This window comes from Rhipicephalus microplus, chromosome 9 (assembly GCF_043290135.1).
Source record: "Rhipicephalus microplus isolate Deutch F79 chromosome 9, USDA_Rmic, whole genome shotgun sequence".
NCBI lineage: Eukaryota > Metazoa > Arthropoda > Arachnida > Ixodida > Ixodidae > Rhipicephalus > Rhipicephalus microplus.
Genome location: NC_134708.1, coordinates 3605722 through 3630413, shown reverse-complemented (window position 1 = coordinate 3630413; position 24692 = coordinate 3605722). Strand labels below are relative to the sequence as shown.

The window sequence follows — 24692 nt, the reverse complement described above, 5'->3', positions numbered from 1 at the left end:
ACAAACCAGGGTTAAGGGTATCGTAGTAGAAATGAAGAAGAAGAAATAGACATGGGCCGGGAACGTAGTGTGTAGGCAGGGTAAACGCTGGTCATTAAGGGCAACTGACTGGATTTCCTGAAAAGGCGGGTACAGAAAGCTAGATTAGCTGATGAGATTTAAAAAGTTTGCTGTTATAACGTGGCAACAGAATGCACAAGACGGGGTTGATTGGCGGATCATGAGACAGGCGTTTGCTCTGCAGTTGGCGTATAGTCAGGGTGGTGATGGTAACAATCTGACAAGTAATTTCGGCGCATTTCACAGGTGCTGGCGTAGATATGCATTCAAAGATATCCGTTGTCTATAACGTGTCTTAGCACTAAGGAGCTGCCTGTCAGAGTGACGGTGACAAACTTTCTGTATGTCTTAACAAGGATTTCGCCAACTTATTTCACAGTTTTCACCGTGTTATTCTAAATGTGGGCGCTGTTTGCACATGGAGGATTTTCGGATTTTCACAGTGAAGCTGTTCCGCTGACACTACCATCATCCTGAATGGGCACACACTTTCCTCTTCTTCTTAATTTTCTGCTTGATGCAATATTTTCTTGATGATAGAACGAGCAAGAAACAAGGAAATAGATGATGAAAGACACGAGAGAAAGACAACTTCTTTCCGCGTTTTACTTTAAGCGATTTCGTTGCAAAGCATAGTACGGACCCCATATTGCTGCAAAGTTTGCAAAGTTGCCCACACATTTAGCACTGCGCCTTGGCATGAGTGCATGCACACCAATGCACCACGTATCAATAACGCTACCATACAATGCAGATATGGTATAATCAAGCATCAAGGGAGATAGTGGAGATATTCAGTGTTGCGAGGCTAGAAGAAAAGTGAGTTCTTTTTTGCTGTTTCTTTGCGCTGCTTGGGAAAGAAGATTCGTTTCAGTCACATGTGACCATGTGTTGTTTTACGTGCGCAGTTGAAGAATTTTGATCAGTTGGCGCAAATAGAAGGTTTTTTGGGTGAATGCTTTCTGAAAATAAAGCAAATTTTAGGTTGGACTCGTATTTGTGTTGCTTTTCCTAGGCCCAGTGTTTTTATTATTTTTTGTGCAAGTTCGTTAACATGGTAACTCTACTGAGTCGTCAACATGAAGGCGTGAAACACTGGAGTTGTGTACCTGAGGTAAGCGATCCGGCCTGCAATGCGTGCTCGTAGTAAAAGCGGTCGCCGTATTTGAGCCTCTGGAACATGTGGCCCAGAATGCAGGAGAACGTGGGACCCACTATTCCGCCCGGCACCGGGAACTCCGATATGCCGGCGCTGAAGAGGTCCACGTCCCGGACGTCTCTGCGAACGAAGGGAGGCTCGACCTGAGCGCTGGCGTGAAAAAACACTTAAAAGGCGGCTCCGGAAAACACCGCCATCGTGGCGTCTTGCAATGAATTTATCCCCAAAAACAACGCCCCTGATTCACGACGTGCCTCCAGGTCTCGCCAAATCACTTGACTCGTGCGACATGCAAGTCCTCAAAGGCTGTTCACACTAAATAAAGGAGTAACGTTTCTTGTATCAGTAAATTTCTCTTTGATAACAGCTGAAACATCGCGCTTGTCGCGAGAAGACGCTCGGAAAGTTACAAAATGGCCACAAGGATATGCTGGTGGCGACGCCATTTTTAATTTCCGGCACTGAACATCACGTCATCAATTTTGACGGTGTCTACGTAGTTTCTAATCAGTAAAAATTAACTAACTCTCAGGAGGCCATAGATTTGACATGCCAACATTACGAAAACTTTGTTGAGCCATTGGTGCGACATGCGAAAAGTACACTTGGAAGTCCACGACATGGAGCGCCTCGAAATTTAAAAAATTCGGCAGATCCCATGTACATGGATATCGACGTTATGCGAAGCATGCGAAGGGAAGGTGACCATGTTACAACTTCCTTTATTGAGCGACGCGTCATGAAATGACGCTTAATATATGTAGAAATGTTGCACGCATAGACATTTGTTGAAGAGTTGCAGATGTTTATATAACCAGTTGTTTGCACTTTCGGAACGATGTCAACGGGAACATGCGTGTTAGTAACACCAGATGGGGATACGAAGTGCTTATGCTCGCGAAGATGCTGGCCCTGGACACTGCTACATAAATTAAATTCAGCGTATGGCAACTACAACATCAATTGACATTAACCCGATGTGACGGCTGTGTCAAAGGAAAACATATGTAATGTTCATAAAATTGGGTAGGCAGCACTGCAAGAACTATTTACGTTTCACGAAGATTATTGTGTATTTGAAAAGTAGTTTTGAGACCGGGCGTAGCTGTGTGGTAGAATGCTTAACTGCCACACAAAATGATTGGGTTCGATGCCTCCTGGGACCATGAATTTAATTATTTGCATTCGTAGGGGGGGGGGGGGCAACGCTGCCCAAGTAAGATTTTTCTTAACAGCGACATTTATTCTATGCCTTCCTTGGATTGACGCTACCGATGTTGGGTATTGCTTAACGCTCACGCGTTCAAATTGCCCATGTGTGTTCTCGTCGTTCGTCACTCGCTCGCTGGAGTCCGTGCCGACCGGTTGTGCCCTCGCGATCTCCGACGTCAGCGTAGCTCTGGCCGACTGGGCTCGCCCTATGTCATCTCCTGACGCTGACCTCCGACGACAGTGTAGCTATGACCGACTGGACTTGCTCTACGCTATCTCCTGACGCCGACAAGAGCTCTCGCAAATGGTGCCCCGTCCTCGGACGCCTGTGACCATGTTTCCATCTTTCCTATCTCTCCTACACCCTTGATATGTCGTCGCTCTCTGGCTTACCACCTCACGCCTTTTTCTCTCTCTCTACACCTTTATTCCTATCCTTTTAGTCTCTCCTCACCCCCATCCCTTGTGAGCTACTGTTGATGAGTCGCTCACTGAAGCAAACAGTTACGGGGCTCACGTTTCTCTTCCTTTCGCTCTTAGAACCACTTTGTGTGTGTCGTTCCTGGGTATAAACTTAGTGTCAATTACCTGTGGTTCAAACCCGCCTACCAGCGGCACATACCCACTGACAAGTATGTGCCACTGTCTGGCGGGAAGTATTTGATGATGTACGCGACGGGAGCGTTACATTATTCATGTCTTGACCAGCGCGTCATATTCGTCAAACCATCTTACTCTCCCATGCTAATTTTGCTTCACGCCAAGTTAAGGGGGTGACCACGAGAGCACCCAAACGTAAGTGGATAGATAGACAGACAGACAGACAGACAGACAGACAGACAGACAGACAGACAGACAGACAGACAGACAGACAGACAGACAGACAGACAGATAGATAGATAGATAGATAGATAGATAGATAGATAGATAGATAGATAGATAGATAGATAGATAGATAGATAGATAGATAGACAGATAGACAGATAGATAGATAGATAGATAGATAGATAGATAGATAGATAGATAGATAGATAGACAGACAGACAGACAGACAGACAGACAGACAGACAGACAGACAGACAGACAGACAGACAGACAGACAGACAGACAGATAGATAGATAGATAGATAGATAGATAGACAGACAGACAGACAGACAGACAGACAGACAGACAGACAGACAGACAGACAGACAGACAGACAGACAGACAGACAGACAGACAGACAGACAGACAGACAGACAGATAGATAGATAGATAGATAGACAGACAGACAGACAGACAGACAGACAGACAGACAGACAGACAGACAGACAGACAGACAGACAGACAGACAGACAGACAGACAGACAGACAGACAGACAGATAGATAGATAGATAGATAGATAGATAGATAGATAGATAGATAGATAGATAGATAGATAGATAGATAGATAGATAGATAGATAGATAGATAGATAGATAGATAGACAGACAGACAGACAGACAGACAGACAGACAGACAGACAGACAGACAGACAGATAGATAGATAGATAGATAGATAGATAGATAGATAGATAGATAGATAGATAGATAGATAGATAGATAGATAGATAGATAGATAGATAGATAGATAGATAGATAGATAGATAGATAGATAGATAGATAGATAGATAGATAGATATGCTCAAAGTCACCAAAGTTCGTTAAGATTTGGTTTGGTTTGGTTTGGAAAAACTTTATTGGGTTTGGAAAAACTTTATTGAAAGTTCGTTAAGAAATGCTTCGCATTTAAAATAAAGCTTTTACCTTAATTTTCTCCCCTAATTATATACCTATGATGGTGAAATTAGGAGTGTTAGAATCTTAAGAGCACAATTTATAATTTAAACCAATTCATTGTTCAACTTAAGTGTCCGTTTAACCATAAGGTTTTCTAACGATACACTAGGGAGCTGCAATCTACAGCACTTCATCGAGCATGAGAATGACGGGTAACACACGGATTAGTCTAAACTTCATTATTTTGGCTCCATGCGGCCCGTATCTTCATTTTCGCAAGACGAAGTTCAACAAACGTCTGGCAGATACACTTCACCGCTATTAAGGCTCACCATGCAGTTCAAATTGGCTCACGAAGTTGACAATGGTTCATTTTCTTTTATCCAGAACAAACGCCAAAGCTGAACAATAAACAAAGTCAAAAGCACGCAGATTACTATGTAAACCACTTGGCACCTTTAAGGAGTTTTCAAGCAAGCAAAGCACCCTTTTGCCTAACTAAAGCTCGACAAAATTAGATTGTAGTAGAGTTTTTTCTTCCTCAAATAGCCTCTAAGGGATGATGTTTTAACTAAAAGACTCTTTAAAGGAGTTAAGGGTGTAAGGGCTTAGTGAAACACTCATGGCTCATGCCACAGCGTGCCTGATGATAAAAGACCGTCTGATAAAATTTTTTTAATATAGACGAGTGTGGACTAAATATATGTCATTTTTACGGCAGTTCACCATAGCGTACCATAAATGTATGCTTATTATCTTAGTGTTTAATGTTCACTTACAAAGAATAGCAATACACCACCCGCATTGAACGGTGGTTTTAGAATAAAATGGCTACGTATACACAGTAAGCCAGTTTACACCCCTAAATGAGTTTTGCCTTGTCTATAACTAACACAGTTACACTGAAGGATATTTTCGAGAAGAAGGATATTTTCGCGAATCGAAACAACCATAACAATGAGTGTGGCCATCCTTGTCATGGGTGTTTCTAGTGCCTAAATGCCCTAGTTATTAAGAAAACGTGACGAATATTCATATTTAAAGATGATGTAAGCATAAAAGATGCACACCCACTCTAAACTGCACACACAACAGCGCGTATTGTAAAACACCCAAAAGATGGGGCATTCGCGCAACACAGCCTTTAAGCGACCATCTGATATACGTAGCCATAGTATCCTTAAGGGGCTCTGGAACACCTAAGAGAGAGAGAGAGAGAGAGAGAAAACTTTATTTGCGCATAACGCGGGGCATTCCAAATGGTTGGGCCCCTATTCCAGGGCTCCGTTGGCCCTAGCCATCATCTCTACCCGTTGGACCAGCCAGCGCTGATCAACAATGGCCGAGCTGGACAGCAGTGCCTCCCATGGTTTTCATTTCATTTCATTTCACTTTATTTTCAATTACAGCATGATAGATAAAATAACTGTGTTCTTCCGTGTTGTTCATGTTGTGTCCTAAGAGGCCATAGAAGGAATTCACTTAAGGAACCTATCGCCTCATGATTTAACCAGCGCAAAACTGCTCAGTATCTGTCCTGTACGAGCGAAGTCGGACACGGCAATCGCATTCTCTCGTTCCCACTAAAGCGCTGGAAGCTAAGCAGCGAGGGATGGCACGGGAGAAAAAAAAAATGCCCCACGCGCGCCTTGTGAAATCGATCACTTCCTTTTCTTTCTTCGAATGCGCGACTGCTCAGTGCGACCACCCGCGCACGCGTGGACAAGTCCTGACCTCCCGTGGTGGCCCCAGTAACGACCGCGCGACCATGCGCATTTGAGCCAATGGTTGACACTAGACCTAGAACGTAGTGATTTTGGGCCGTCATTTGTCGATAGAAGAGAAAGCGAGTTTAGCTTAATTTGAGAGCTTATTGTTGATTCGAGGTCGCAAGCTGCGCTACGAAATTTGGCACGCGTGTTCTCGGGAGCGTCGACTACCGATAGACCGTGTTTTCTGACCATGCTCAAAATGTTTGCGCCCTTTTAAGACACCGTTCAGTACTGGTGCGGATATTCCTGTTCTATATAAATCAAGAACAACAAAGATTAAACAAAAAAAGTGTAAATTTATGGCATGCTTGTAGATAGTCCCAAAGAAGACACATCTTTCAATGTAAGTTCGCCTAAGATCCAACGACTTTTTAATCTGCGATTTCAAGTGATTTGCTCATGGTTTCCACTCATGGGTAATGGGTGTTTTGATAACTTAAACATCCTTAACTCCTGAAGGGTGTTCTAGCTAGAACATCGGAAGAAACACACCTTAACACTTTTATTTGTGCAAATTTTGGTTAGGCGGAAGGGTGTTTTGTTTGCTCGAAAGCCCCTTAAGGTGCCAGGGGGTTTATAGTGTACGAGATGGTCAGTGTATAGCACGAGCGCTCTATTCATGAGTTAAATTACAATATGTGCGCACGGTTGGCACTAATGTGCACCAGCAATGTGATGTCATCCGTAATCGCATGTTCCGTGAATTTAGATATCTTTTCTTAATGTTTTTCAGGGATATGGTGATCTTACAATTGGAAACTCCCAATGACAAGGACGTTATAGCCGGTGGCAACACCCTCTGGTATCGATGTTTCGGAAGCACTCCTTTCCTAAGGTGTAATAGTGTTAGTTATACACTCTAAAAAGAGGGAGCGAAAATGGAGAAACGGGCTCCGTTTGTCTTTCGGCGCAGTAAATTTCACCCTTTTGGGAGCCTTACCTGTAGCTCCCTCTCCCGGCGAGGACCAAAGGAGCAAAGTTTCTCCATGGCCTCCGAGATGGTGAGCGCGCGGCAGGTATCACGCCGCGCCCCATGGTTTGTCCTCAACCACGGGGTCTTGCACGCGCGCATGCGCAAGCTGAGCCTAGCCGGCCGCACCCAGTCGATTGCAATTACTTTTACCTACGATTGATGCAACCGATGCAGGAACGACGTTTATTGTTTTGTTTTATTGATATACAGTAAAGTTCTTTTCTATTTTTTTTCGCCAGGCACTCGCGCGATGCTCCCCAAACTTCCGCGTGTGTCTCGTGTTATTTTATATTACCAATTTGTCGCGAGGAGCTCTGCTTCCGCAAACAGTCTTGCTTTATCGTATACCTTGGACTGCACACAAATAATGGATTTTTTCAGTGTTGACATACTTGGTAAGCATACGCGTTTGAGTGTCGCACGGCGCTGATAGCCATCATCAATTCAATGAGGCGCATAAAGAAGCATTACATTCTAGCAAACGTGATACAGTCCATGCGTCAAAGCACGGTCATGTACAACTGCGGCAGTTCTACGTGCCGCAACCACCATGTGATAATCAGGCACGCCGTGGTGGGGTCTGCGGATAAATTTCGACTGACTGAAGTTCTTTACCGTGAATCCAAACATGAGCACACGGGTGTTTGCATGTTGCCTCAATCCAAATACGGCCTCCGTGGCCGGGAGTGGGGCCTGCGCCCCCGAGCATAGTCACACGACAGCCAATGCGGCTAAGCTACCACGGCAGGCGACAGCACAAAGGAAAGCCGGTGCAATACTAAATTCGTGTAATCGAGCTGCCGCGACGCCAACAGCAACTGACATCGCTCCCGATAGAAAACAGTCTGGTGCGAGATCATCTCTCACTCGACCCGCGTTGTTACGTACGTATAGCCCGCTGAGACGGCTGTTACCGCATCAAAAACATTCTCATCGAAGGGCTAGCAGTGTACTGTATCCATGGGTAACGATCACACTCGTGGAAGGCGCCTAAATAGAATGTAAACAAAAGTTAACGCGTGACAACTAAACCAAATCGATGCAACGACAGAAACAACAGTTTGTCTGCACGCTGCGCCCTCTCCGAGTGGAAAGGGGAAGAGTAAAAAACATGACCTCCAAAATGGCAAGTGCGCGGCCAGCGTTTGCTTTATCTGAGGCCACAAGAAAAAAATAACATTTATCTGTGGCAGTAGTCGAGAGGTGGCGCATCCTTCAAAATGTCGTTGGCATTTTATGCATTGGCTGAGCCCTGGGGCCATCGTTTTTGCGGAAACTTGATAAGCTCTAGTAATTATTCCTTCATTATTGTGAAAACGTTGATATACTTCTGATCGTCTAAGGATCAGATATAGTATACTTATGTGTGCGCATTTTGTGGTGCGGTAATAAAACGTAAAAAAAAAAAAATGTGGACCAAAGATTGCTTGTCGCATTTGCCACTATGATCAGTCACAATTCATTGCTAATAAGCTTGTGCGTTTACGTAGCCTGTGTGAGTAAACACATCTATGCGTGCGCCGCTGTGGCGAATTGTTGATAAAACTCTGTACGTTCAATTGAACTGTTCAGTGAGTTCCCCCTATAGACCCTTTCACTGTTTACAAACACAGCCCCTTGATGACACCCGGTTTCACCCACCGATGTGCCAAAAAACATCGGTGGGCAAGAAGAGCATTAGAAAATAGCCCGCTGATTTTCTACACTTTCTTTCCCATGTTTGGCAAAATATATTCAAATAAATGTTTTTCGAGCTATAGAAAAATATAAGAGATTACCTAGAGCATTTACGCACGTTCTTCTAATCTGAAAAGCTAAAGAAAGACATTTCTTACATTTAAAAGGAACTTGAAAACGCGCTTTCAGTTTCTACGTTAGAAGCTGGTAAATGAGGTCACCGGAAGTTTTCTTAGGTACACCACCTGTGACCTTGAAACCATTTATATGAATGTATGTGTACTATGAGTCTGAATGTGCCTCTACTTGCCTCAGCATACAACAGCCGTTCGGTGTCAGTGAGTAATCTAGAATGGGCTGACTTGCCAACTATCCGCTAAGGATCCGTGCGGGTGTGTCAACAAAGATCACCGCTAGAAGCTTCTTTTTCTAGTGTCATTTATTCCCGTTTTATGGCGCCAGCTACCACCTACTTTAAGCCTATGGCGCTCTCATACCTCCAGCTACGCTTATAACATTGAACATCTATCTATCGAAGCTACCCACTGCTGAAAGAGCCTTAAAGAGCGGATACTCCACGGAGGAAGGAAAGGTAAGAAGAGGACCTGACGTCACTCGTTGTGAAGCCAGGATGAAGCCGGAAGTCGGCCATATTGACTAGGCAAATTCTCCTCGCTTGTTTACATCCGAATGTAAAGCAGAAGGCACGACTCTCTCTCCGGCTCGGAAAGCACGTGGGCTGCGCAGCGCGTGTGTCGTGACGATTCGAAACTAATGGAACGGGGCTCATTACTCTGAGCCTGCGGGACACCTTCAGCGAAATCGCTTCGTCCGAGTAATAACAGGGAGTAACAGCTCGCCGACAATGAAGCAACTACGAGAGAACGCGCGCTAGATGCACTGACAACAGCGAGCCCTATCGGAAAAATTGCCATGGTGGATACTGGAAAACATGGTGGGCGTAGTGGAAATAATAGTGGGCATGGTGGAAATAATAGTGGGCATGGTGGAAATTATGATGGCTATGGTGGGACGTAGTGGAAAATATGGTGGTTATGCTGGGACATACCGGGTGGTGTGGTGTACAGATGATGGGTAAAGTGGAAATGATGGTGGAAAGCAGAGGCTAGATAGTGGGCAATAATGGGACACTCTGCCCACTATTGCGATAATGCTAGGAAGCCCTAAGCATATGGTGGGTGGTGCTTATTATGGTGGGCTACATGGTGTACCAAGCTCAGAAACTCTTCCCACCATTGCGATAATGCTGGGAAGCACTAAGCAGATGATGGGTGCTGCGTGTTATGGTGGGCCACATGGTGTACCAAGCTGAGAAGCTCTGCCCACCATCACGATAATGCTGGGAAGCAGTAAGCAGATGATTGGTGGGCTTATAATGGCGGGCAACTTATATAGTGTACCAAGCTGGGATCTGTACACTACAAGTTCTACCACCATGATTTCCACCAAAGGTTAGGCCTGCTGACCGAGCCCGTACAATTGTGTTATCCGTGCTTCCGGGTTTCAGAATACGCGATTACGACGATTAAGTATGACAATACAGCGCAGCCATATGGCATCAATTAACCTAAATGAAGCATTTTTCATTGCGTATTGTGTCCGCTCAAGAAGCAACAAACATCGATGCGACGCGATTAAAGCACTCCCAGAGAACGTAATTAAGTGTCTTCTCACCGACAGCCGCCGGTCGCACTCACCGGCACTTCTCTTGCTTTTGTACGAGAACTCAGACGTGGCAATTCGTGTGCTTGGTGAACCAATATGATAGCGTATAATGTTTCCGGCACACTGCATTCGTTTTGGCCAAGCCGTTATGTAGTTGTTGCTTTAGCGAAAGAGCTACAGCGTTGCGCTGGCGCGACCGCCCTCTACATTGCGCGAAAAGCATCCCAATACTCAATCAAATAAATTAGGCGGGCGTATCTATGGAATGAGCCTAGAAGCGTCATAAAGCGTGAGCAGATGTCGCCCTTTAGAACGAGCGCGAAACGGATATTAAACTTGGCAGACCCTGCCGGTAAACTGTTGCTGCTCCCCAGTCCGCTTGGTTTCTTTTTCTTGAAGTTGTGAATTGTAAAAAAAAGCACTAGTGCCATTAACATATAGTGGCAATCGTTACAGGCCGCAGTTGTTTGTGTTTAATAAATGTGCAATTTTTAGTAGCAGGTGTAGATCTTGTCTACGTTGTGTACACGACAAACATAACTTAAGTTGAACCTTAAGTTTGTATGCCAACTAAGTATTTAACACACAATCAACGTCATGTTGGCGTGGCGTAGTGGTTAGCGTCTTCGAGTGAGAATCCGCAGGTTGCACGTTCAATCCTCCGTGGCGCCTTGTTTTTTTTTTACAGGACGGGTGTTTTTTATACCGTTTTTATAGAATTCTTTTTTATTTTTTGTGGCAGCTCGTCACGGTGATTCTGACGTCATTTCGCGCTCAAGTGTTGCCGGCACTGCAGCACCCACCATACCCACCATGTGCCATGGTGGGCGTTTCCCACCATTCACCCACTACATTAATCCACTATAATGGTGGGTGGTGGTTTCCACCATGCCCACCATTCGTTTTTTTTTCCGATAGGGAGTGCTTTCACGTCATTAATTCAGCAACTGTACAGACAACATGATCGGTCGTGCGCCTTCTACGGTTGCATTTCACCACGCGGCCGACGCAGCGTCCTGCCACTGTGTCCGTGTTCCGCGTGAAACTCACCGGCGCCCGCATTCTGCGACCGTGGTGACTTTGAGCACGTTGCTAGTGACAGTTAACGCGGTTGCTGTTCCGTTGAGACTACATGCAATGCTGGTGGAGAGTGTACCAAGCGGAACAGAAAAGGTGTTTTAATACGCACACGCAAGTTGTTACTGTACACACACAACACGAAACTACGTATGTGCACATGGTCTTCATGGCGTCTTGCTGGGCCCAACAGCGTCGTCCGTTGTCACAAGCAGGAGCATTGCTCAACCGTCACTGACCTGCAAGGCGTTCATCGTCATTCAGCTTCGTCATCGTGCCCAACGCAATTTCGCTGAACACTAACTGCTTCATCCGCGTCATCGGCCGCACGACACATGGATATGCACTTGTTCTACGCACTGTTGAAACCCCGTGATGGACAAGAATTTGTAAACGTTGCTAAGAGTAATGTAACTGCCAGGAAAACACTGCGTAACCAATAACGCGGCGCAGAGCACAGATATTGTCCGCCACGGCTCAGCAGGAGACCTGGGGAGGCACACATTCCGCCGCCAGCCGCGGCCGCTCACTGCGAGACCAGCTCCACTGCGCAACACGTAACCATAGCAACGCCGCCATTGTGCCTAGTGAATATGGTCGCCATGATGTCATTTCCGCCACACTTTTCACGCCCTGCGCCGGCTGGGCATGCCCTCTCCTTACCTTTCCTTCCTCCGTGGGATACTCTGTGAAATCTGGCCTTAAGCAGTACGTCACGACTACGTAACAAATTAGTGCTCCCACCAGAGGACGCATGTGCAAAAAGCAAACGTTATCATAAATCCAATGGAATGTTTTTTTTACGAAATAAGAATTACACGCTCATACTTGGCATCTTTTATACATAAAAACAATCTATATTCAGCACACTTTACGTGGTATTGTGATAGAAATCATATGGAGACTCTTGGCTGGATATTGCCGCGGGCGCCAACTCAGGCGCACGAAATCGAACTTGGAACCTATAGTGTGTCGCGAGTGCAAGACGTTAGCTACTGAGCCCCCGGCGCCACATACCCATCACTGCAACAGACTACGAAATTGACTTCCGCGTAAGACTCAACGTCTTCGTGTTTTGCTGTGTCGTGCACGGTGAGCAGTGTTTTCTCCCTCGCCATGGGCTGAACTGGGCGTGCCTCTTCCCCCTTTCGTGGGTTAGGAAGGAGGCGGCGTTTCACCTTCCCCCTTCGTAGGCGGAGGTGAAGATGACAAACTTCATTGGACTGTCCTGGCTTCCATTGTTTTTTTTTTTCCTGCAGGGAATCCTGGGAAGGCCAGGGCATAAAATGTGAGCGCCGAGGCGCTCCTGTCAAGTTCTCACAAGCTCGCAGAAGCTCCCATCATGCTTCCGTCGAGAGCTTCCATGATGCTAACACCACCATGTAACACGCTACCTGCAAATATCGTAATTAAATGTTACTGTTAACAGCTCCGGGCTCTCCACCTCGACATCTCTCCGAGACTCTGGCTGGCTCCGTTCCTCTGGGCAGAATCCCGGTTACATTGCCACTTGCTCAGTGCATCATACTCCTCCAGCTTGTCGGCAAGTGCCAACTCTAGCGATATGCACATTCTCAGATTTCTCGCTCTATTTGTTAGAATTACTTTGCAGGCCTAGATGCATTTGATGTCCACTTTGCATTTCTGTTCGACGCTCTTCTCATTTTGTCCTTTTTATACGCTCAGCCACTCCATTGCCCTTAAATAAAGACATTGTGGATACTCTGTCTCTTTGAGAGATGTATAAACTGACCGCTTGTTATAAAAGAAAACAAGCGCGATGAAAAATGACATAGTTAATCATGATTACCTGCATCTTTTTCTAACTTAGTCGAAATAAAAATTCGTCATGACCTCAATGCGCACGAACAATTTTGAGCGAGAGAAAATAAGAAATCACTGAATCAGAACGACAAACATTAGCCTTGAGTTTTGGCTGAAAAAAAAAAGTGCCTTAAAATCGTTACCTTTCGCCACAGCCAAACGATGGTCGCGCACAGTAATCCGAAATTCGTGCTCGTGAAACCGAAACAGGAAGCGCAGGTCAGTTGCTCTCACGAACCACTGGGTGTGCTATGGTCGATTGGGCCACCGGGGTCTAAGGAGTGTCCGCTCTTAAATGTTTTATTTCTCTGCGCTGCTGAGCCGGAATATTGTTTCATTGCGATCGAGTCTACGGTTTGGAGGCAGATTTCGTGACCTGTGGCCCCGTAAACGCGCGGATAACGTAGATACACTGTGTGAATCTTCGAGAAATAAATACAGCAAGCCTAGCATGTAGTCTCCGGGTGAGAACTTTTCGGTATCCGTCTTTTTTAAAGTGAACGCAGTCTCGCTGGACGAGCGAAACATACTAGCTCCGTCGTTGTCTTTCGCGATGTTTTCATTACCGCAGGTTAGTCTGTTTGATTGTATGGTCATTCGTTCGATATAAAGCTCAGTGGGACTGTTTTTTGTGATTGTCAGTGCCGTGTACTCTTTGTCAGTCGAGAATCGATGCATTCGCTAGGCCTAGTCGTTTCGCTAACCCGGAGGTCAGCCATGTTGATTCTGAAGGGGAGAAATGGTTTCTCCGTGAAGGAAAGTTTCTATATTCACACCACCGTTTCTCCCTAAATGTAGAAACAAACGGTGGTGTCACGGCGAGTGTAGACTCAGTGAAACCCCGATATAGTTGTAAACGGGTTCACTGTGTCGGCAAATTCGTGCACTACCCATTACTTTTCTGTTGGCTGAACAACCACAGCGCCAGAATTTCCTTTAACAGAACTTGTTTTGAGCGAGCTGGCTCATGGTGAAGCTTTTTGGGTTGCACCGTTATATGAACAGTAGACACGACAAGCGTGGAACTAGGATGAGTGAATTGTGGCCCATCAGTGACCCCTGCAGCGATTTCTGGGATTCGGGCTGCATGCAGACTGGGCGATCTCAGTGAAACAGCGTTGACTCATCGGGATAATGTCAATAACGGTGGGGCTGTCTTGTAGATGCTCAGTGACGAAAACATTTACATAAAAGTAGAATATTTCATACGTGTTTTCAGACTCTAGTGTCGAGTGAGCGTTCACTTTTCTCTATTTGTTAAAGTCGTACGTGTCAGTACTCATTCAAGTACTTTGCGCTGTCAAACTTTGCACAGTATAAAATGCCTGTTAAACGTGCCACGCAAAAGCTGGCTTTTTGTTCGTCAGAATGCGACGTGGAATCAGAAGTATCGCAAACGAAGTGATCGGAAAATGGCATTCGCTTACTTGTAGAGAATCTTGTACTTCTCGACCGAGGCACTGTCCATGTACTGCTTGAGCGCATCGAACGACGTCAGATCGATGCCCGTGCAGAAGCGGAAGTAGTCGACGTAGGGTCGGATGCCATGTTCCCGAGCCCGCTGCAGGTTCAGTGCGACGAGGTCCAGGCCGAAGCTCTCGTTGCGCAATCGGTACAGGTGATTGGTCACGCCATCCGTCACGTCTCTGCGTCACATCCGTCACGATAGTTGCGCTTGCTGCGTTCTGGCATTGCTCAAGTGCACAGAGTTTCATACAATAATACCTAGAGGGGAATCTGGCGCTAGTGTCTGCGCGGACTCCTTCAGCGGTGCTTGTACCACTATGGAAATTATGGGAAGTACAGGCTTTGGATCAGCTTCGGATGGATCACGTTTTTTGATATTTGCGACGCTTCTTTGCTGAGTGTAAATCAAAGTGAGATAAAGTTATGCCTAATTGAAATTTGCTTCATTTTTTGTACGCAAGCTTTATGCAAAAGGTTTTTGTGACTATGCGGTAGAAGTGAAACCCGGACAAATTTAACCACCACGGTATGCATTGCTCTTCCATTGCGTTGCAGATTTGGCATCGATATGTAAATAATTATTACTTGCAGCATTTCAAAACAAAGATTCTTGTTTTGCCCTCTAAAGTACGCAATATCTATTCATGGAAATAACAGCACAGTATTAAGATAGAAACAACGTTTAGTCTGCTGCGATGCCAGGTGCGTCTGTTCAAGTGCTCTGCCCCCAACACACCTCTCGTTCTGCCATGAAATTGAGGCAGAAGAGCGTGGCGGTGCGTACACCTCGCGTCGCCGTCGTTTTGCAGTTGATTTCAACGAGTTTCGGCAAGGCGCACTAACGACAAACGTGAACTCGATGTAATATCCCGCACTGGCATGGCACGCTACATCTATGCACAGCGGTGAGTGGACGACGCTTCGCTTAAACTGTCAAACACGACTTATACAGCGCCAGCGTTGCAGTAAATTGAGAGGATGATGATGATGATGATGATGATGATGATGCCTCCACTATGGCTCTTGCCCACTCAAGGGGATATGCCAAGAATTGAAGATATGAATTTTAAGGCCTTTCGAATGATACCTAATCCTTACAGAAGGGGGATAAAGCACACGTAAATACAGAAAGAGTGCAAGATTTTTTTTGCCATTTCGATCAGACAGAATAAAATATATATTGAATTGAAATTGCAGTAATCTCGAACACGTTTAAAATTGATGTTTAGAATTTGCTTAATAATATATTATAATAACAAATATGCAAACTGCAATTCAGAGGCGCATTCGTTTTGTTTCATGGAGATAATTGCATACGGCAATAAAGGCATTCCTGTGGCTGTAGCCCAGAACCGAAGCACCAAAGGATAGTATATTCTCAATGGTGAAGGGCAGCCCAAGGTTAGTGAATGGGATGACAAGGAGACGTTTTCTTAATAGACTGTAACGGCAACATGACAAAAAATAATGGTCTATTGATTCCAGATCTGTACAAAAGCTGCATAGGGGAGATATTGCCAGACCAGCCCTGTGTGAATATAGATTTAAAGGGGGCACACGACATCGCAGTCTTGTTAGCATGACTTCCATTTGTCTAGTATAACACCCAACCAGATTTCCATCAATATTTCAAATGTCTTAATTCAGTGCAAGGTGTTACTGATTCTATGGCATCAGCCCTGAGTGAAAATTTTTGATATCTTATCGCTGTCATAGTGGACAGCACCGGAAGCACAGAAAGTATTAAGCCATTTAATGTCATTCGAGCTAACGAGTCCGCCATTTCATTTAACTCTAACCCGCAATGTCCAGGTACACATAATAATTTTAAGAGCTTAAGCTGTGGAGGAATCAGCGTAAGGAATGTCCGTAAGGCATCTGATTGAAATTAAGTTGTCAGTTACGTACATACGGACAGGGAGTCAGTAATTATTATAGCAGCGTGGGTATCCAAAGTTAGTTTTCATAGTGCTAGAACAATTGCCAGGAGTTCAGCTCCAAAAATAGGTGTGAAGTCTCGTAGTCTAATGAAAACGACCAGTCAAGTGAGGAAGAGTAAATACCTACTCCTGCTTTCTCATCTATTACTGAAGCATCAGTGGCTATTACATTATTTGTTCCCACGTGAGCAAGGTAATCTTGCAAGTGGCTATTTAGGACCCTGTGTGATTGAAATTTAGGCTTACCGGGAAAAATTTCGTCCTATTTTATGATGAGATTTTGATTTGGCACGTTTGCTGCTGGCATATCTCAAATTTTACGTTTATTCTGTCTATGGTTGCTTCCGAACAAAATTAATTTGTGGTGTAGGAAAGCGTGGCCAATGATCAAGAAAAAAAAAGAGTCTGAATCATTGATGAATACATATTATGATCGTCTTACCGCATAGCTATAAAATTTTAGATAAGCCTGAACCGTCAGGATACGGGATCGACAAGGCAAGGTTGGTAAGCGCGTTTCCTGATACAAAACATTGTTCGCAACAAACTTAGGGAGCCCTAGGCATAGTCGCAGGGCCTCATGCTCCAAAACAAATTTATAAGCTAAGTTTATAAGTTAAGTTTATAAGCTGGGCCACCTGAGAATAACACACATCCAAATTCTAGTATGGGATGCATATACATTTTGTGAATCATAACCAGAGTGTCCCTGCGTAAACCCTATAGCGTCTGCTGGTCAATCTGCGAATCATGCCTAAGGCACGTTGTGCCTTACATGCCATACTCTCTTTGTGAGGAGTCCAGTTTAATTTATTATTATAAGTCATTCCCAAATATTTAAGCGACTCAACTTGCGGAATAGGCTCTTCTTTAAAACAAATATTAATTGAGATAGGATCTGTTAAAGGAAATAGCAACATTGCACTTTTGTTTACATTTAGTGATATGCATATTGTCTCTGACCATCCCTCCAGCAAATTCATATACCTCTGCAGTTTTCGATATAAGGAATGAATGTCAATGTCTGCTGCAAAAAAGGCAATGTCATCAGCATACACATATACATGCACATCCTGGCTGTAACGGATTGAACTCGTTAAGATGTCGAATAATATTGGAGACAAAACAGCCCCTTGGGGAACTCAGCAAGTTTGTTAAATTGAGAAGCCTAGCAGTTTTCAGATTCTTCGAACAACAAAGGCGCTGCTTTAGCCCTTTGCACCCACCTCACTACCCACTGTACGCAGAGAATGAAACTGTAGAAAAAGATCCGTAGAGTGTTCACTGGCAAACGCGATCCGATCCGGAGCCTGCGCTTCCCATAATTCCCACGAGGGTACACGATCGCAGCGCCAGATTCCTTTCTAGGTATTATTGTATGAAACTCTATGCTCAAGTGTAAGCCCACCTGCTGATGCTTTTATGCCAACGTTTTCGCTTTCTCGCAATAAAGGGGTCGTGAAACGCTCGCTCTAAAACGACAATGCGAAACCACTAGCATCGACGCGGACTAACCATGGGACGTCATCATAAGCAAAGCTTTGCCTATCGAGGAACGCAGAACTGTTTGGTACTTGCGAGTGCGTGGACACCCATCAGCGTCTTTGCCGCAATCGGCGCTAACTTGAACTCTGACGTCATAATAAGCAGAGTTCTTGCGGGACACGGATCGCGTGCGGCAGATGCCTCTTGCGCGCGCTCGATGTGCCGTTCCGCGTTCCTCGACCGTCTATGCAGGGCCACTCCGGCTGATGATATAGTTAGCTCGTGTGGCTGCCAATGGTGCCGCATTGTCGCTGTACAGCGATCGTTTCACGTCCCCTTTAAATCTTTAGTCATCAAAACAAACCACGAATAAAAAAATGCCCCCACCACCCCGAAGTGAAACGTAAGGAAATGCAATGCGTAGCGTCCATAATGGCGTTTCGCACGTGAACACCCAGCGTTAGAAGAACAATGTTTTCTTTTTTTCTAATAACGCTTTTTTTTTTCTTACATAGTGTGGCCAATAGCACCATTCGCCGCACATGGAGTTTTTCTGTCACGAGAAACGCGGTATCCGTTTCCAGCTCTAGTAGCTATACTCGGCTACAACTTTTCTTTGCATTGAAGGGAAAGCCTTCCTATTATACACTAAAGGGAACTCTGACACTAGTGTCTACGAGATCTGTAACGCACGGCCCTTCAGCGAGCATGGGAATGATGGGTAGTACGTACATTTGTCTAATATTCACTTCTGGCCTGCTTTTGGCACCATGTGTGTTCGTGTGGCTTGGAACTGTTTTTTCACGAAACAAAATCAGCAAAATTTCAACGATTGCGCCTCACCACCTTATTATTTTAGACTTACCTTTCCAAATCAGGTCGCGAAGCTCAAAAGTGTTGAATCTTTTTTCCAAACAAAACCGAAACACAACAATAAACAAAGCCGTAAGTACAATGCGTCGTCCACAAGTACGAAGACTAGGCAAATGTCTGTACTACTCATCTTTCCTATCGTCGCTGAACGATCGCAGCGACAGAGCCCCCTCTTGTTAATTTTAGTAAACTCTACGGGAAAAGCTACAGAGGCGGAGCTTCTACACGTGTAGCACTACGCAAAGTAGTCCGTTTTGGCGCGCGTCTCGTAACGCTGTGGAAAGTGACGGAGGTGCTCCTTCAGCGTTTCATGTAGAAGCAGACGCTGCTTAGCGTTTGAGATGCACGTTAAGAGGCGGGAATTTCTCAAGCGCGGATGGTCGAAAAATCTCCGGAGTTGGCCTTTAAAGAAACGGCTTGCTCTAGACAACATTCGACCGATTTTGTTAACATTCAATTTTGTAAAATTGATTTAGAGACTATTACATGCTAAGATAACTAAGTTTGTTTGTGTTAATAAATTATTAGGTCCCTGTCAAATTGGTTTCAGAACAGGAATGTCTATCTGGTGTGCTCACGTTGATTTGGAGAGCAGTATCCAGCTAGCACGGTGACAGAAACCGTATGCAGCATTAGTTATCTCTTAAGCCTAGGATAGTGTCGAATACCCAATTTTACTAAGAAGGATTAGATTGGCTCGCCTGACTTTTTTATTGCGTGGACGACTGAGTTCTTGCTCACAGAGAGTTTTACTGTGTACAGGGTGGGATATTAACAGAGAAATTCAGACGGACACGAGGTGTTCCCCAAGGAGCGGTTTTGTCCCCGCTATTGTTTAATATCTTGCTTAGCTCCATTCCTCGTCATCAAAGAGTGAACACGTATGCTTACGTGGATAAGATAGCATTATTTGGATCTGCGGATGACATTCAATCACTCTATACCCTTTTACAAGGATTTTTATCTACCTTGAAAGCTTGGCTAGACCGCATTTGTTTGACGCTTACTGTACAGAATTGTGCAGATCTAGCGTTCTCCCCGCAAGAATATGTAAATATATCACTCTCATTCCACCAAGCAGACATTCCCCTAGTGCAAACCCTCAACTATCTCGGAATCATCTATGGTGGAAAGCTCCATTGACGGATGCATATATTGAACATACAGCGACCAAAGCGTCACTTGCGTTAGGCCTACGCAGAATGATTGGTAACTGTCGATGGGACATGCGGGCAGACGCCTTGATAATGATTTATCGGATGTACATAAGCCATATACTGGAGTTTGGGTGTGCCTTATTTTCTGGCGTACCAGCATGGAAGATGCGACCGTTAGTTCTAATTGAGTGCCAAGCACTTCGCTGGTGCTTGGGGTTACTCAAATTTATAGAAAACTCTGTTCTATATAATGAATCGCGAATTCCTTCTTTACCTGTTAGATTCAAATTATTAACAATTCAAACATTTTTAAGAGTCTATGACTCGCCAAGAAGACGAGAAGAATATACATTTATCAGTGATCCAGCTCTGTTTTTCTTCATATATAACATGACCTCGCTTTCATAACCCTCTTATACCGTATATTATCGGCCTCTCCTCCCTTAGCTGTTTTTTAACTCTTCCCACATTCAGCCTCTTACTGCCACCCTGCATGTTAATAACCCTACATCTGAATTGGCTCGGCCCTCGTGGCTACGTCTATTTCTGCCCCGGACTCTACTTGTCTTAGGTATTGGTGCCACTTTGAAATCGTATCTGTCCATACCACCTGCCAAAAAGTCTCCCTGGTTGTTTTCCTCGTTACTAGCTATCCTACACCCCAAAGGGCCCGCGTGCTCCACAAAAAAAAAACTACTGCGCGTCCTGCAAGTCGCCAACCCACCTCATGACCTAGCCGTCCATTGAAGTGAATTCTGTCTCGTTGAAAACCACCCCACCTATGCACCTCTCTGTTTATTTCCACCACCTCAAAGCCTTTCTCTCGACTTATCCGCCCTATTTCTTGGTTTACCTTGACAAAAGCTCTTTGCAGGTTGCCGTCGCGCACCGGTACCTCCGGTATCGTGCATATCACTACCTGTACCGGAGAAGAAGTGGCGCGCATGTCATCGACCTCTTTCGCCAGTGTGGTGGTCGTAGTCCTGCCGTATCTTCATTTAAGACATCGTTTAAAGCACCTGAACTAATCCCGAGGTTTCGTCCATCAGCTGTAGTTTTGGGTTTTGCGCTCGCTTGCCTCATGGCTTCTTCCAGCTTGCGCCCTGGGAATGTCCCTACTGCAACCCTCTTGTCACCTTTTACCATCTCTTTGATTGCTTCTGCACATCGATTTAAATTGGAGTCTTCGCCGATTATTACATGCTGCGACTTTCTAGCTGGAGCGTTCTGCACCTAGGGGTTACTTGCACCTGTGACGCCGGCTGCTTTGTCCCCTCCCAGCCCCACCACTACTTCGCTGAAGTTGAGTCTTGCGACCATTGAACCGGCTGAACCTGTTTTTTCCAAACTTGCTTGCTCTTTCTTCTCTGCCGTTCTGGTTGCCGGTGCCCTACTGTTCCCTCTGTCGGTTGCTCCTTTCTTCACCTTCACTAGTTCCTCCTCGGTGAACTTCAGGCTTTCCCCTATAGCCCTCGTTTTCTCTTGCGCTGTCGCCAACGCAGTCTCCAGCTCGGTGGTTCTCATGAGCAGTTCGCTCTGGGCAACCATCATTTTCTCCATTTTTTTCCTCGACCTCGCATTGCCTACACTTAGCGTCATCCTCCTCTACATTTACTTCTGCACTTGGGTCTATTTTCAAACCCACCCCGCATCCTAAACACTTTACAGTTTTTTAGTCTTTCTGACGCTATTTGTCCTTAGGAATTGTCTCACTCGATAATTACAAAACACGAACCCTGCTTTACGACACTATTTGTCCTTATGAACTGTCTCACTCGATAATTAAAAAACACGAACCCTGCCCTACGAAAAAGAGAAAGTATAAGCTCTACTACAAAAATTTGCGTGTTCAATGTACGTGCACCTCCCCCACAAGGTGGCAAGAGAAAAACACACAACGAAACAAACACACACTCACAAACTAGTAGATACCTGGTGACTGACCCCCGAAAAAGCCGTACAATGTAATAAGTGCTACAAAGGTTTTAACTGCTGCCTTATTAATTATAAAGGCAAGCTCGAAAGATGCCAAACCACTTATCTGCGCATACAATCGGGAGCGCTAAAAAAACACCTCCATCAACCGTGCCAGTCTGAACTAAAGTTCACATCCAGCTAGTTTTAGCGTCATCTAGAAAGGCACCGCTGAAGCTGCTGGATAACTGATAACGGCCCGAACATTATCTGGACGCACTGGTAGTGCGCTTTTTAAGGCGCTGCGGGGAGAGCGTCAGCACCTGTTTATTATTACACCATAATCGAGAGTGAAGCACGAGCGGATGGGAAAGAGGAGCGCAGGGAGGAGACAGCGAACGACGAAAGAAGGAGTGGTAAAGCACTGCACCTACACTCTCTCGCAACCACATGCTCCGGTTGCTAATGGGGAGGGTAAACGCACGCGCCTGCTGCTGTGGCTATGATAGATGGACTGTAGCGGAGAGAAAACACCTGCCAGCGTGAGGACCCGTCGCAGACAACGCCGAATGCCTGACGTAGCGCGACTACGAAATCCATTCGCATTAAAAAGAAAAAAAAGTACGTTATTTTTGTTCTCAGACAAGGGCCGGGTGCTGTGCTCTGTTAAGAATTGAGAATGATACCCGTTTGCAGCATGAAGCCAGAAGGAAATTCACGCGGAATGCTGAAATAGAAGGCTTCTCAGTTCGGTGATCGAGCGCGGTAGCACCTGGAGATGCGAAATGCGGAAAGAAACAGGGAAATTCTGGGAGAAAACTGTTGTTTTTTTGGGTGTTTTTTTGACACAGTATAAAAGTTTTGGCCAGAATTCCCACGGGGTAGAACGTATAGAGACAATGCTCAGACAACACCCAGCGTTGAACGTGAACTAAAACGCAGAATGCGAAACCAAAATATCGCACCTAATACTAAAACACCCAACGACGGCTGGCCACTTGCCGCATAATGAGTGACAGGGTGTGGTCATGGTTTTGGCGCCCATGTTTGCTCAGTTTGGGTTCTCCCTCGTACACTTATTGCGTGTTGTAGCCAATTCTGCAATTTTAGGGTCAATTTCCGACGTGTCGATGCACTTCAAGGTCAGGAGGACCGTTTGCGGAAAACGGGGACCAGTTGTCTGTAAGCACTGCTACGGCAGCTACACTTTTCAAGACGTGACATCTCAACATGAAAAAAAAAGCTACAGAAGAAGCCAGTGATACTTACTCTGAGTAAGAGGTATAAGTTCATCTTTTCAACATCTTGATCAATATTTCTATAGTCGAAGCCGTGTCGAAATAGACATCTTTGTTCTAACGGCCGTAACAGTTCTAAGAGTCGCACCAATTCGCAGAGAACTGAATGAGCTTGCGTTGATGTTTCTGTCATGTCATCGATCTGTTAATTGCTGTATTCGTTTGTGAAACGACCGAAAACATTTTATCTATTGTTTACATATTGAAAACTATTGCTTATGTACTGAAGAAGAGGAGCTTCAGTGGCATTTCTCGGCGCATCAGGGGCATCGCCATCAGCATAAGCTCGTGCTTGCTGCGCTTGGCCGGACGCTGCTGACTGCTTCGCTTTCTGCGTTCTGCGCTGCAAATAAACCCCGTTACAAGTGGTGGATTCTGCTGGGTTTCGACCACCCTGGAGCTTCGGAATCGCATTTTACCATCCATTATGCCTACCGACGCAAGCGCCGCTCCAACTCCTCCACCGGCACCGCCTACTGTTCTCTGCGCCGGTTCTCTGCGTCTGCGAGATCCCCCTGTTTTCTCAGGCACAAAAGACAAAGACGTTGACGACTGGATTTCAATGTACGAGCGAGTGAGTACTCACAACAAATGGGATGACGCCGCCAAGTTGGCCTACGTCTCCTTCTACCTGTCGAACGTGGCCAAGCTGTGGTTTATAAACCACGAAGCGGAACTCCCTACATGGTCGGTCTTCAAAACGAGCCTCACATAAGTTTTCGGGCGGCCTGAGGTACGCAAACGCCGTGCCAAACAGCGCTTACATACTCGGTCCCAGCAGCTTGGTGAGAATTTCACAAGCTATATTGAGGACGTTCTGGACCTTTGCAAGCGAGTCAACGAGTCGATGTCCGAAGAGCTTAAGATCAAGCATATCATGAAGGGCATTGAGGACGACGCTTTCCAAATGTTGCTTTCTAAGAGTCCTCGCACTGTCCTAGAACTGACCGAGTTATGCCAGAGTTTTGACGAGTTGCGCAGGCAACGTCTTTCCACCCGATGTCCCTCGGTGCTCGACGACTCTTCGTCCAGCCTTTCCACCCTTGGCATAGGAGAAGACCATGCCCCTCTTCTCTCCAAGATCCAAGAGTTCATCCGCGCTGAGGTCGCTCGTCAGCTCTCTTTGATGTCTTGCGTACCCGATCAACCACGCATATTGACATCTACACTCCGCGACTTCATTCAAGACCAGGTCGCACAAGTTCTTCCTCCCGCCTGTGAACCGCCCCCAGTCGCCGCACCTCTCACGTACGCCGAGGCCGTTGCTCGACCTCGTCAGCCTGCGTTCCAGCCAGCGCCAATGTATTCACCACCGCCCTTTTCGCCGCCGACCTATTCACCGCTGCCTATGCCGATAC

At 45.6% G+C, this 24692-nt stretch overlaps 1 protein-coding gene across 1 annotated transcript in view; it reads right to left on the bottom strand.

The window, feature by feature from the left end:
- The window catches only part of LOC119164818 (chorion peroxidase-like), an 84171-nt gene that overhangs the window by 4963 nt on the left and 54516 nt on the right, over positions 1–24692 (bottom strand). The window contains exons 11-12 of the mRNA XM_075872990.1: positions 14628–14846; positions 1170–1339 (exon numbers count right to left, since the gene is read on the bottom strand). Coding sequence (XP_075729105.1) covers positions 1170–1339; positions 14628–14846 — 389 coding nt within the window. The remainder of the gene's footprint in view (positions 1–1169; positions 1340–14627; positions 14847–24692) is intronic.